Raw genomic sequence first — 14,238 nt, 5'->3', positions numbered from 1 at the left:
TATTTTTTCATTTGTTTCAAGAGTAATTACACTTTATTTCTAAATTATTTTTATGGAAGCTCTTTAGGTCCATGTGAGGTACTTCCAGTCTTTTATTTATCTCAAAATTAGTATTTGTTGGTTCTTTTCTCATTCAAATTTTGGTTTTCCTGGGTTTGGGATTTTTGTGTGTGTGGTAAGTAATTTTTGTTTGTATTCTGGACATTTTGCTTATTATGTTAGAGAGCTCTTGATCCTATTTAATTCTTCGATTTAGCAGGTAGTCCACCTGCTTGGGTTTGGAGTGCAGATTCTTACCTACTTTTGCTGTCAACGACAGGTTTTCAGACCCTTGGAGTGCTGTTCTGGTTTGCTGGTGCTGCCCCTCAGCTCCTTCTGCCAGTTGTGTACGTGGGAGTATGTTGTTTCTCTGTACTGCTTTGTCTCAGTGGGCTACAGGGTAGATCCAGGTATCTGCTGGTTGTGTCTCTGTTAGTGTTTCTGGGTGCCAGACAGTGGTGGTTGTAATATGAAGAATGGGGAGCCCAAGAGCTTCTTGTTGTCACTGGTTCTAGAAGAGTGGATTGCCAGGCTTTGATTCTCAGATAGGAGTTTGAGCCTCCTACTTGGCCTGTATTGTCCTTCACTTTTCCCAGTACTTTGCATAGACAGGGCAGGCTTCTCTTCAGATTATTTTACCTTTGCTTATTGATAGTTATAGATTTCAGGCAATTTTGGTTCCCATACAGGTTTTGTGTGAAATAAAAACAAAGCCCCCAAACTATCACTTGTTCTTCCTCAAATTCTGAAATGTTTTGTCATTTCATCTTTCCTGCTTTCAGAGTTCTTTTACTGCTATCTGATAATAATTTTCAGAGTACAGTCATCCCTTGGTATCAAATACCATATATAAAATGGTGTAACATTTGTGTATAATGTACATACATCTTCCCATATGTTTTAAATCATCTCTGGATTATATATAGTACTTAACACAATATAAATGTTGTATACTCATAAATATTTGTTATATTGAGTTGTTTGAAAATAATGACAGAAAATCCACATGATGTCAGATGAATTTTTTTCAAATACTTTCAATACCCAGTTTGAATCTACAGAAGAATCAACAAATACTGAGCACTAATATAATTATTATCACAGAAATAATAAGCACTAAGTATTTGATTACCTGACACATAAGATGCAGTAAATTATTAATTAACATTGCTGTTCATTTATTCAATCAGCAAGTATGTGTTCAAAATCTATTTGAGTCAGGAAGTGAAATATTAGCTTCATAGAGCTAATATTTTAATTGGAGTAAGAAAGATAATGATATAACTAAATAAGATAATATCAAATAGTATGATCTCCATGCAGAGAACAGAGTAGGAGACTGCTTAAATTTGGTTGTCATGGAAAGTCTTATGAGGAAAAGAGTTTTAAGCTGAGAACTGAATGATAAGGGGCAACCAACCATAAAAAGGCCAAGGGAAAAGCATCACTGCAAAAGAGGGCAGCTGCAACAGAGACTGAAGGCAGAAACACCACAGCACAGACAGGAAACCGGAAGACCGAGGGGGCAGTGAGTAAAGGTTATGAGCAAGAGCAGTCCAGCCTGACATCACAGAGGTCAGGTTGACCTCACAGTGACAAGGTTGCCAGACCTGATTTTTGCCTCAATAAAGACCATGTCACATAGGTCTTGATGAGAAGTCTGGGTTTATTCTAAATGCCAGAAGCCATTAGAGGGTTGTTATTATTGGCAAAACCTAATCCAAAGGGATAAAACACCCTGAACATAGTTCCTTTCATATGAGCTCAATATTCTACTTACTGGCACAAAGGTAATTCAACTAATTTGGGGGAATAGCCACATATTATGCCTTCCTCTGTTTGAAAAACATGACTCACAGGGTGACACGTTTGAGGGCTTATCATTATACTGGTGGATTTGACTCCAACAGGAAGCATTTATGGAGCAAACCCAGATGCCAGATTTCTGGGATGCTTTGAATGTTGTAACCACACTGCTGTGCAAATGAGAACAAAGGAAAAGGTCTCCAGACATAATAGAGACCTGTAAAACTGGTGTTCTTGTCTAACTTGTATTTTAATAAATTGTTATGGCATTGATATTTTGTCCCTTCAGGGCAAAAATATTCTTCTCTATGCCAATGATTTTATAGTCACATACCAGATCTTCCAGGGTTGCACATACACTCAGAAGAATTTAATTTAGCTGGGATCAGTGGCACCCACCTGTGATCCCAGCACTCTGAGAGGCTGAGCTGGAAGTTCACAAGTTTGAGCCCAGTCTGGGGCATTTAGTAACTTAGTAAGACCCTGTCTCAGAATAAAAATTAAGGAAAAAGGATGGGAATGTAGCACAAAGGCCTTGGGTTCAGTCCCAGGTATGACACACACACACACGCACACACACACACACACACATACGCACACACATACACGGAGTTAATTTACATATAGGCCTCTCTTTTTAATAGAATTTTATTCTATTGATTTTACATTAGAATTTTCTAATGCAGTTCTTTCCAGTCAGAAAAATTCATGTCATGAAAGGAAAGAGGAAAAGGAAAAATTATGAGAAAAGAAAAAAAATGGAAATGAAGTCTATGTAAACAAGGAAGGGTGGAGGGGGTGAAGGGTGCACAGATAATGGGGGAAAAAATAAGAACCAAGATACATCATGTACAGGTACAAGCACCCAATGATAAATGTAAACGTATTGTATACCTAAAATGTACCAATAAAAGAATTTAAGGAAAAAAAATTCATGTCATGGAAGCATAGTGTTTTAAATATAAATGGTCCCATTGTGAAGCACTGATTTTGGTTTTGCTTTTCCAGAAGTAAATGGAGCACAAGCAGAGCATGTTCTGAACAGCTGTAAGTTCAAGAATGTTACGGAGATGTTTATAAATCAAGAAGGAAACTTCAACACTTTTAGCGTTTCTCTACTCCTGTGTTTACTATTTCTCAAGTGTATATAATAAGTCTAAGTGGACATATGATTTAATTCTTCCTAGTGGAAAAAAATGCTACCACAAGTTGGGAATGTTTACACAGAATGCTTGAGAGTATATTCTTTCAACAATTTCCTTGTGTTTTATTAAATTTATCTGTATTTGGCTCACTATGTTAAACTAGAAAATTTTGTGTAGAAATTAAATGATATCCACTAACTGTAATATAGAACTTTCATATGGAAACTTATGTTATAATAGTGTAATGAATTGTAAAATATTTCAAAAGAGTAGAAATGTGACTTTTCTGCAGTAAATAGTATGCACCTAGCACTTAAAACTGTCAAATGTCACTGAGATAAATTACTGCACATAAGAATATAACCCCAAAAGCAGGACAAAAGCAAATTTTAAAGGGAACTTGCTTCAAATACCCCAAAGAAGGTGTTAAATAGTTTTAATATTAATTGTTTAAAATTAATAATATGGAATGGAATAATCATACCTCATCAGTGCAAATAATCATTACTCCATTATATGTGATATTAATTGCAATGAATTTTTAAGGCCAGGCCATATCCATAAAAGTTTACATCCATAACTAAATGTCAAATATACTTGAGCATGTTTATAACTCTGTAAGTAACCATCGTATTCCTTTCTGACAGGTTGTGGTTTAGGGATGGAGTACCCACCCGTGGAAAGAGTTGCTCATGGCCAGATTGCAAATAAAGCTGCATGGCCATGGCAAGCCAGCCTGCAGATGGACGGCATGCACTTCTGTGGGGCCTCTCTGATCAGTGCGGACTGGCTCCTCACTGCTGCACACTGTTTTGACACGTTAGTCCCAGGCTACACCCACCCACCACTGCCCTCGCCACTCTCTTACCTTCATAGCCAAGGATTCTGCTCGCTTTCTCATTTCTTTTGTGAACCTCTAAGCCCTAGCAATAGCACACATAATTGTTTACAGGCTTATGGAAATAGCAACAATTACTGGAGAACCTTAGAAAAAATCTAGCCTGTCTTCAGCTCTGTTTGAAAATGTGTTTTCCAGCAATCTCAATTTTAACTAGGAACAAGCCTACATTGACAAAACTTTACAAAAATTCACCAGATCTCCTGAGATACACTGGAGGTTTTTCAAAATTCTGCTAATGGCATCCAGACCTCCTATATATATATATATATATATATATATATATATATATATACACACACACACACACAAACATATATATATTTATCCCACATGAATATCTTTGGTGCTATACTTTTATTCTGTTTGTTTTACTTGAAGATTTGACATATGGGGTACATGGAAATAATAAAGAGATACAGTAACCCTTGTGAAATTCATACAAAATAAAATATTCTGAATAAAATTTCAATAAAAGAAAGCATAAAAACTATGTAAAATACAGCTCTAATTTTATCTTTCTCTGTTTCTGTCTGTTTTTCTTTATTTCTCCCTCTTTTTTTTCTGCATAGCTACACATACATTTATATAATTTGAGCATGGATATCAATGTATATATGTACCTATATGAGCATACATAAACATGTCTGATATTTATATTTTCTTCAATTATTCTCTATTATTTTTATAACAAAATGATGACGGTATATTTCCTTTAAAATTACAATTTCTCCAAAAGACTAATATATGCTATCTTACAATAGAGATTTGTTATTAATTAGTCTGAAGCAAAGCTATCCTTGGGAAAAGGTTTCAAATAAAAGTTTAAGGAGGTTTCCTTCAATATTATGTTTAAAAATTTGTCCTTTTATACATATGCCACATGCCTGTTCAAAATTCTAGGCAACTTTAGATCAGAAGGAAACCCACTGTGTTCCTTTTCATCTGTTATCAGTCACAAAAACCCTAAACTATGGATGGCCAGCTTTGGAACAACCCTGCGCTCTCCACTGATGAGAAGAAAGGTCCTGTCCATTATTGTCCATGAAAATTATGCTGCCCACAAGCACGAGGATGACATTGCCGTAGTGAAGCTCTCCACCCCTGTGCTGTTCTCTGAAAACGTGCACAGAGTCTGCCTCCCAGGTGCTACTTTTGAAGTCTTGCCAGAGAGTAAAGTGTTTGTCACTGGATGGGGAGGACTAAAAGCAAATGGTACGTATCTCGGTTAAAACAATGAATCAAAAACTTTTTTAAAAAGAATTTTAAAAAACTATCCTCTTTTAGAGTGGAGATGTGAAATAAAATACAAAACCAAGATGTGTAACTAGGCACATCTTCTTTCAGTTGCTCTTTTTCATATGTAGAGATTCTGCTGAGCTGCCTGATTCATAAGATTTATGCTTTGCAAGCTTCAGGAAGGATGCACTTCTGGAATGGGTCATACAACTGAACAAATAGTCTCAAGCAAGGAATCTGAATGACTGTTCCTTATTTGGCACTAATATTAAGCAGGACCCCATAGATCCATATACCTATGAATCTGTTCTTGAGCCTGAGACCCTAACAAAAGTTGACAAGTATGGCACTTGATATACTTAATAATATGCTGTAAACGTCAAGCACAGATTATTAAGTCTCGAAATAAGTCTCCAGTTCCTGTTTCTTGGTTAGACATTTTACATATGGTTTAATTTGTCCTCATATTCCTGATTTCTATTCTAGGCTCTTAATATGAATTTATGTCTTGTTTGTGTACCTTCCCAAAGTATAGCTGTGATCTATTCGTGCTCTATCAGTTGATTTTTATAGAAGTCTGCTTCCTTCCAATATGCACTTGAAACTTCTGCTGCTGTATTGAGTTTGCACAGATATACTATTTCCTCATCCTAGGGAATCTGCATTGTTCTGTAAGAAATGGTAACAAAGAAGGAGGGAAATTAAACTCTCCAAATTTTAAAATCACTCCCTGAGCAGAGTAGAAATGGGAGTAGCATCATTATACTTTGCCTAGAACTAACTAAATTTAATACCTGTTTGTCCCAGATTGGTACTTTGATGGTAATTTGGTATTTTGTCTGAATTTTTCAAAGCCAGCTAGTGTGCAGGTCATGTACAATGAGCTATCTACCCTGAACAATTGCATATTTTTTGAAGTAATATTATGGATTTGTAAGATATCAGACTGAGATTAATTAATAAATATTAGGTGAGGTTAACGTCTACATTTTGAAATAGATATGACTACTCAGCTCTTCTCTTCCTAAGACTCATCCAATCATATCAATTTAGAAATCTTCTTATCAGACAGCAGACAATCTACCATGCTCCCTTTAATCTGTGATCCTTACAAAACCTCAAATTATAGATGGCTAGTTTTGGAATAATTCATTTTTGTTCTCTGGATAGTTTCTTCCTTGAATAGTGAAAATGTAAAACAGCTTGTAAATATAAAGTAACAGTTTGAAAATGTAAAACAGCACTTGAATTAATTTTTAAAAGTTGAGATTAAAGAATTACACTTTCAAATTTAACATTAGCATCCTAGACCAATTAACCAAATTAAAAGGGGTATGCAAAAACTACAACTAACTGAAACACAGTTGATTAATGCCTAGGAACATCTAAAATTTTAAATGTCTCTGTAGAGAGCAAAACAGAATATTGTTGAGACACTTACACAATATTGAGATTGTGTAATAATCTGTACAATCATGAATTGATAAGTAGATTCTCTCATTGAAATATTTCAAGCAGAATCAGAAATGGAAAGATGAAAAAGTAGTCAATGACCCTTCCATGCTTAAAAATAATGACTGAAGTGAGGAAATTCCCTAGATTTCAGATAATATTTAAGGAGTGTAGAGAACTGGGACTTAGTTTTTCAGCAGAAATGTGAGCAAATATGACAGTTTCAAAACAGAACATTGGACTTCTTTATACTGAAATATTTTTATAAAACCCCTAGAAACCTAGATCTTTTCCTGTGAAGCTTTTTTTTGATTCATGAAGTTTATTGGTATATTTTAGGTATACAGTATGATGACATTCATCATTGGGAATTTGTACCTTTACATGATATATTTTGGTTCTTATTTTTTCCCCATTCCCCTGCCCTCCCTTCAACTCCTCCACCCCTCCCTATTCACAAAGACTGTTTCTATCTTTTCCTTTTCTCATATTTATTCCTTTCCTTTCTTTCCTTTCCCCTAACCCTTCCACTTCTCCTTCCCCTTTGGACATTTTCTTCCTATTTCACATTATCTATTATACATTTTAATCCTTATTTACACTTTCAGTTTCTCACAACAGAGAAACTATGTGGTATTTACACATGTGTGTCCTGTTTATTTCACCTAAGAGTATGGCCTCCAGGTGCATCCTGTGTAAAGCTTTTTATCACTATCCACGTAACACTGAAGTGCAGTTTTAAGGAGATTACATGTTTAACCCTAATCCCTACAATTCATCTAACAGCTTGCATTTATAAAGTGTGATCAAAAACTGTGGTGAATGCTTAAATTATAAAAGACACATGGCTACCAATCTCTCCCAAAATACTCTCCCTTACTTCAACCGCACTCATCCCATCACTCTTGCCAATTTCTGAAGCAATTCTGGAAGTCTTCTTTGTGAATACTTTTGTCACATCCTCATGGCTGTGTCCATGTCCTGAACTGATTCAAAACATTAACCTTTCATAGTCATTCTGATTTAGGGGAAGAGCTAGAAATCGCATGGTCCTGGAGATGGTGAATAAGAAGAATGAGGACAAACTGAAATGATTTTAGGAGCCTGCCTTTCCATTGGATGGCACCCAGCAGTAGCATTCACTGCATTTTTTTTTATCACACCTCTTAAAGAAGCTCATGCAAGAGGACTCCAGAACTGCTACAGAGAGTGGCAAGAATGATGGAATACATATGTTTGGAGCAAAGCAGAGCATTTTGAGGGGGATTAGTGACTATGTGTCTTTTACTGTAAAATTTTTTAGATGTAAACATTTACCATCAATCACCCCTTACATCAAAAACTGAACATGTAACTGACATGATTCATTTTTTAAACTCTAATAATGAACATGAGATAGGCATCATTTCCTTCTTCTACAAATGAGTACAATGATTTTTGCTAACTTTTGCAAGGTCATATAGCTCTTACACTATGCGAATAGTCCTCAGATTTGTATTTGCTATCTCCAAGATATTGAGCACAGATTTGCTCAAATTCATACTCAAATGAATCGCTCACCTTCTCAATTTGAACTTATAAACAGAGCTACATCTTTATGTGAATGATTAATACAGTTTTTTAAAATAGAAGCTATTGCTAGGGATTTAGCTCAGTGGTTCTGCTGTCTAGTTCGCAAGCACAAGGACCTGAGTTCGATCCTTAGTACCAAAAAAAAAAAAAAAGAAAAGAAAGAATACATTTAAAAATAAATAAATAAAATAGAAGCTTTTAAGGGGAAATGAGCACAATATAATGGCTAAAACAATACCACATGCAACTAAATAATATTTTCATATAATGAACCAATAAATATGTAGTTAATCAATATAATATGATCTAGTTCTTATATTGGCATTTCTACTTATGCTGGTATTATTCTGGTTAGCAAGTCAAGCTATTTTCAAAATAAACATGGTCTGCCTCATGAAGTAAGAAAATTCTATCAGTATTAAAGTTACCTCCTTGCTCTTCCTAAAGGATTCCCAATTCTGAAAATATCTTTGCAAAATGGTGCATTAGGTTTCCAAGTAAGATAAGATAAGCCATCATGGACTCTCTCAGGTGGTGAGGAATACCCTGGGTTTAAATCTACCATTTTCCCCCATTTAACTGTGTGACCATGTTAAGACTCCTAATCAGTGAGCTTCAGTTTTCTCATCTGAAACAGGGAACGTTCACATCTGTGTTTGGTGGTTGTTACAAGGACTAGATAAAATAGTAGGAGTAAATGTTCCAAACCTGGTATCTCCACAGAGAAGCCACCCCCAAATATAACTTCATTCTGAGCACTGTTATCCAGCTCAGAATCCTACGACTTCAAGGCTAATGTTTACCACTGTGTTCTTTAGAAGCCACAATGACAATTACCATAACAACAAGCTGAATATTATTCATCCGCTCATTTCTTTTCCCTTATTTAGGTCCATTTCCAAATACTCTGCGACAAGTGGAGGTGGAGGTCATAAGTAGTGATGTGTGTAATCGGGTGTATGTATACGGTGGTGCTGTGTCATCAGGAATGATATGCGCTGGATTCCTGACAGGAGAACGAGACGCCTGTGAGGTACATAGATTCAAAACCACAAAAGTGACTGCTGAGTAGGAATATCTTGTTGGCCATAGGCCAGTGTCTCTTCATAGAATTCCATGAAACTCACTTGCAGAGAAAGGGAAGTGCAAAAGGCAGGTAGAGAAGAGTCATAAGACATACTCTTCATTTAATACCTTAAGGAACAGAACAGTCTAAAATATAGCCATCAGTTATGAATTAGAACCCTGATTAAATTAATGGAAATGGATCATAGAAACCAAGCTAGCAAGCCATGCAATCAATGATTCAAGGCACAGTCATAACCAAAGTTTGAGTGTTAAATCCCTCCTAATCCCACCATGAGATGTGATCTGCAGATATCCGTGTGGCCATACAGCTTAGCCTCACTAGTACCTAAACATTTGACGTGAAGAAAAGTCTTGTTAGATAGAATTATACTATTTGAAACACGTAGTTAAAAAGTACAAATTTGTATATACTTATTTCTACTAAAGTGTTATCTCACAGACCTTCTCTAGAAAGAAATTAAATAAATAGTATTTTCTCCTGTGATGCAAAACTTTAATTTTAAGCAGTAAGCTTAAGGACAATACCAGTTCTGAAGTCTGGCTATTTAGAGTACTAAAATAACATAACTCAAATACTAAAGACTTCACTATAGCATTTAAAACTGGGTACAAGAAGTTAGCATTGCCTTAAAGAAGTTTGAGAATTTGACACGTTTGTGCACTTTCCTTACACAAAAGGGGCCCACTATTGATCTGCCATTGGTTGACATACAATGAAAAAAAAGTCATTCACTTATTCATTCAAATATTTTATCAACTGCAAGGTTCATAAGTGTCAGATTCTGAAGGAAACTTAAACATCTAAGAAACACAGTCCACTATGAATTTATAATCTAATTGGCATATAAGAAACTAAAACAAAAGAAGGAAAGATGAGGACTTAGCTGCATTTCTGGAATACAGATATCCTTCCATTCACCTTACTTCTTGAGAAGAAAGAGAAACTGTGAGTGGCCTGCAATACAACTGGATCACTGACCTAGGATCAGCTGACCTGCCTCCCTTGGTTAACACTCCCTTACTTCCTTTCACCATTAGCACAGGAAAACAAGGAGGACATGAATTAGGATGTGGGACTAAGGCAAAGAGCTCAGGAGCAACGCTAGATCAGGGTTTTCACACTCTGCACCAAATACCGTAGGGGACTAGGAAGAATTCGAACAGGATCATTTCTCCTATTTTAGAACTTGCAATGGGCTATCACATGATACTTCTTTTGGATTAAATAAGTCCATTGCCAAAAGATAAATTTAAAATCCTTTGTCTAAACCTTGGGCTGACTATAACAAAGAAGTCTTCATGATTTAGATACTTTAAATTTATCCACCAGGGCTAAGGATTCCTCCACCTTTGGGAGCAAAAATACTTTGAGTATACATATGCTTCAATGTCCTGGACATCTTTCCATCAATTAGTGTGACCAGAATGATGTCAGATTCTAATTCAAAGCAACAGATTATTTCCAGCTAACTGAATTAGGAGACACTTCATGGAGGAGGTGACATTTGACTCTTGAAGTCATCATCTATATATGAATTGGCTGCCTGGATTTAAGTTCAGTTTGGGGTCTCTGTTTTAGCCAGAGAAAAACTAAAAATTTTACAAAGGTAAAACTAAAACCATTGTCATTCCCATGTCTTTCCCACTGAAGACATTAATAAGGACTACATAATAAACTCAATGATCATATTAGTACTAATTTTAAATAAAATAAAATTTTATTAGACCTGGAAATGATTAATTTGCTAGACCTGCTGATGCTTATTAACTCTCATTTCTGACCTATTTCATTCATCACATGAACCATATTTTTTTCTTCAGGGTGATTCTGGAGGACCTCTGGTCATTGTACAAGATCAAAACATCTGGTATCTTATTGGAATAGTAAGCTGGGGAATAGGCTGTGGAAAAGAAAACAAGCCTGGACTTTATACCAAAGTGACTCATTATCGGGACTGGATTAAATCTAAAACTAACATTTAATGCAACAACTACCTCTATATCCACACTGTAAATGCCAGGTATAGTCTCTGGGATATTATGTTTAGCATGTGTGGCCATGTGTATTGTCCTAAAGTTCAAGCAGAGGAGTGTAGTCTGACAACCTTCCCCTTGAATGTGAAGAAGGCAGTCTTTCTTTCATATCACTTCCAGTGTTTTATCTGACCATGAGCACAGAAGACACTGCCACTACTGCAGCATCTCTGATTACCTCCTTGTTCACTGTTCTGGTCCTACACATACTATTTATTTTAGTGTAATCTGCCACCTTAATCAAAAAAAGTATCAACTAGCTGGCCATTTTCTACTTATTCCTGACTGAGTATGCCTCTCTGCCATGGTAGCTCCACAGTTTTTACTTTCTCCATCAAATAACTCTCATCATGAAGTTGTTGCTCTACTGAATAATTATTTTGGGCCAGTGATAACACAAATGATGGAGGGAGCACCACACAGAAAACTGGATGCAAAAGATGTCATGATTATAAGTCCACTCTCTTTCCCTTGGATGTCCATTTAACCTCTCTTTGAAACTTAAAAATAGTTGATATTTATATTTGTACTCAATGTAAAATCACCTTTCAGTATTAAAAAAAAGCCTAAAGGCAAAGTTGCTTAGCCTTGTTATTAATTTGAAATGTGAAGAGGCAAGAATTCAATGAGGAGTTACTTTTAGCTCCATGTCTAAAAATGAAAGAAGTCCCAATCCCTATGTACATTTACTTTTCACTTGTACTTTTCTTATCTCTTAATGCATTTTCTTTAAATAGTTTTCTTTTTAATGAGCTTCAGAAGAGTTGAGGGACCTGCAGAATAAGAAGTCAATATAAATTAGATATTCATACACAACTTACAAGAGAAGTCAAAATAAATTTAGAACATCATGAACAATTTGATATAAGATTGTGACAAAGACTTTATTGTATAATATTTAAATTTATTGTTAAAAATGGTAGGCATTGTTTGCAGAATGCTATTTATAAAAAATATTAACTGAGCTAAGAAAGTATCTTGGAATAGCTCAATTTTATGATAAAAATGATCATTTTCATATGTATTTGTGTGTTTTTACTGCTATACATGACTGTAGACCAGTATTAAACAAAACTCAAACTTATTCTGTGCATCTAAATTTCCCTTCTTTTACAATTTAATTAGTAAGTATTGGGCTAAATTTTTCTTAGCACAATAAATGAGAGTCTCTCTTACCCTACCTAATATTATATTGTATATATTAACATTTATTTATGGCAAAAAGTCCTAACTTACTCTCTCTGAATCATTACCACAATGTAGGGGTTCTCAACCTTTTTGCTATTGATATTTTGTCAAAGATAGGTCTTTGCTGCAGAGAAGACCACTGCTTTCAATATTCCTTACTGCTACAAACTAGATGCCTCTAGTACACCAACAAGTTGTAACAAACCAAAATAACTCCAGACACTGCCAAATTTCCCCTGGGGAGCAAGAGTACCTTCAGTTAAGCACCGCTATGATGGGGATAACTGGAGAAAAACAGTCATTGTTAAAAATTATGCATCCACGATCCTGTGGACACCAGCACCTCTTGTTCAGAACCCCCATCCCACAGATTCCAGTGTCCCTGGAGCTCGCTGCACAGGCCACATGGTATCTGAATCTGCACTGCAGAGGTGCCAAGGGGCCGTAAAGGCCACAGTTATGAGCCCTAGAAGATAGAGCAGAAGGGAGAGGGCCTCTCTGAGGCTTCTCCATGAAAAATGAAGCCCACTGGGAAAATGAAGAAAATCTCTGCAATAAAGGCACACTGGACCACCATGGTTGGTAAGTGGGTGGTATCAACACCTCCCATAGAAACCTGGGCTCAATTTGGGGGAAGGACAGCTGGATCCTGCAGTAGAACCTTGCAGAGTTCAATCCTGCAGGAGGTCAGGAACTTCAACTTGGGCATTGCAGCCAGAAATCAGCCTGAATGTCAGTGAACTACAGCTGGCTTTCTGAGGCTGATTGTCTTAGATCTACACACTCTTGCCCAGGTTGTCTACCAGGACAAAAGAGACGTACCCTGAGGGAGACCTTTTTATGTATTTTTTTCTTTTTTTTTTTTTTCTCTCTCTCTCCCTTCTTGGTCTGGATTTCTCTCCCTCTTTGTTCCTGTTCCTGTCCTACTTCAGATTGTTTTTCTCTCTCTTCCCTTCTCTCAACTGTCACTATTCTTATAGGAAAGTGAATACAGTTTCTACCTTCCCTATGGCTGTTAGTTTATTCTGTTCTTGTCTATGTTCCTTCACTCTGTCTTTTCCTCTTGTCTTCAACAGTCTCCCAAAATTTGAGTGATCTTCCTGCATCCTCTAGCCTCACTTCTAACCTTTTCCTCTCCTTCTATATGGCTAACGCTCCCTCCCCAACTCCTTCTAAAGCCTTATCCCAAAGGGTAAATTTGCTATATGGAAAGGTTTATTTACTGCAAACACATTTTGGGGTGGTCCTCAATTTTTATTTAGCTCACACCCTTAAAGGTTACAGATTAATTGCTACCACAAATTGTCAATTTCTACACTGTGTTTGATGCTATTGTTGATGCTGATTGTAGCAACTGGGCTAAGGTGTAGTGATTGATCTAATCAGTTGTCCTCCCTGGTATACTGAAAACAAGATTGCCTAAGAGTCATTAGAGACTCAAAGCCTAAAGACCAGCTATACCTGGAAGACACCTCTGAGAAGCAATCATTCCATAACGGTTCTAAATACAAGCAATAAAGATACTCACAATAAGTAATATTGAAGTATAAGCCCAGGAATTAAGCCAAAAAATAGCACCAACAAGAAAAACAGAAATGAGAAGACACCTAAACAGGCACAAACACAGACTTCCAGCTCACTACAGGGAAATTCTGGGGGGCAATAAAGTGGAAATATCTGATAATCAACCACCTGGACACCCTGAACTGATAGCACAGGAAATAACAAAACAGATGAACAAGGCTCCAGAAAAATTCAAAACATAAATAATTTCCC

The 14,238-nt window shown here is 36.2% G+C and overlaps 1 protein-coding gene across 1 annotated transcript in view; it reads left to right on the top strand.

Annotated features, from left to right (window-relative positions):
* LOC101711908 (transmembrane protease serine 11G-like) overlaps positions 1–12,273 on the top strand; it is a 37,349-nt gene extending 25,076 nt beyond the window's left edge. The window contains exons 6-10 of the mRNA XM_013073947.3: positions 2,854–2,892; positions 3,638–3,809; positions 4,844–5,103; positions 9,042–9,184; positions 11,062–12,273. Of these exons, the coding sequence (XP_012929401.2) occupies positions 2,854–2,892; positions 3,638–3,809; positions 4,844–5,103; positions 9,042–9,184; positions 11,062–11,223 (776 nt within the window). The 3' untranslated portion in view covers positions 11,224–12,273. The remainder of the gene's footprint in view (positions 1–2,853; positions 2,893–3,637; positions 3,810–4,843; positions 5,104–9,041; positions 9,185–11,061) is intronic.
* The last annotated feature ends 1,965 nt before the right edge of the window (positions 12,274–14,238 follow it).

This window comes from Heterocephalus glaber, unplaced genomic scaffold, assembly GCF_053883595.1.
Source record: "Heterocephalus glaber isolate CG9 unplaced genomic scaffold, H.glaber_assembly_v1.0 deba00001509, whole genome shotgun sequence".
Classification (NCBI taxonomy): Eukaryota; Metazoa; Chordata; class Mammalia; order Rodentia; family Bathyergidae; genus Heterocephalus; species Heterocephalus glaber.
Note: the sequence above shows the minus strand (reverse complement) of the source record. Positions and strands in the feature narration are given on the sequence as shown.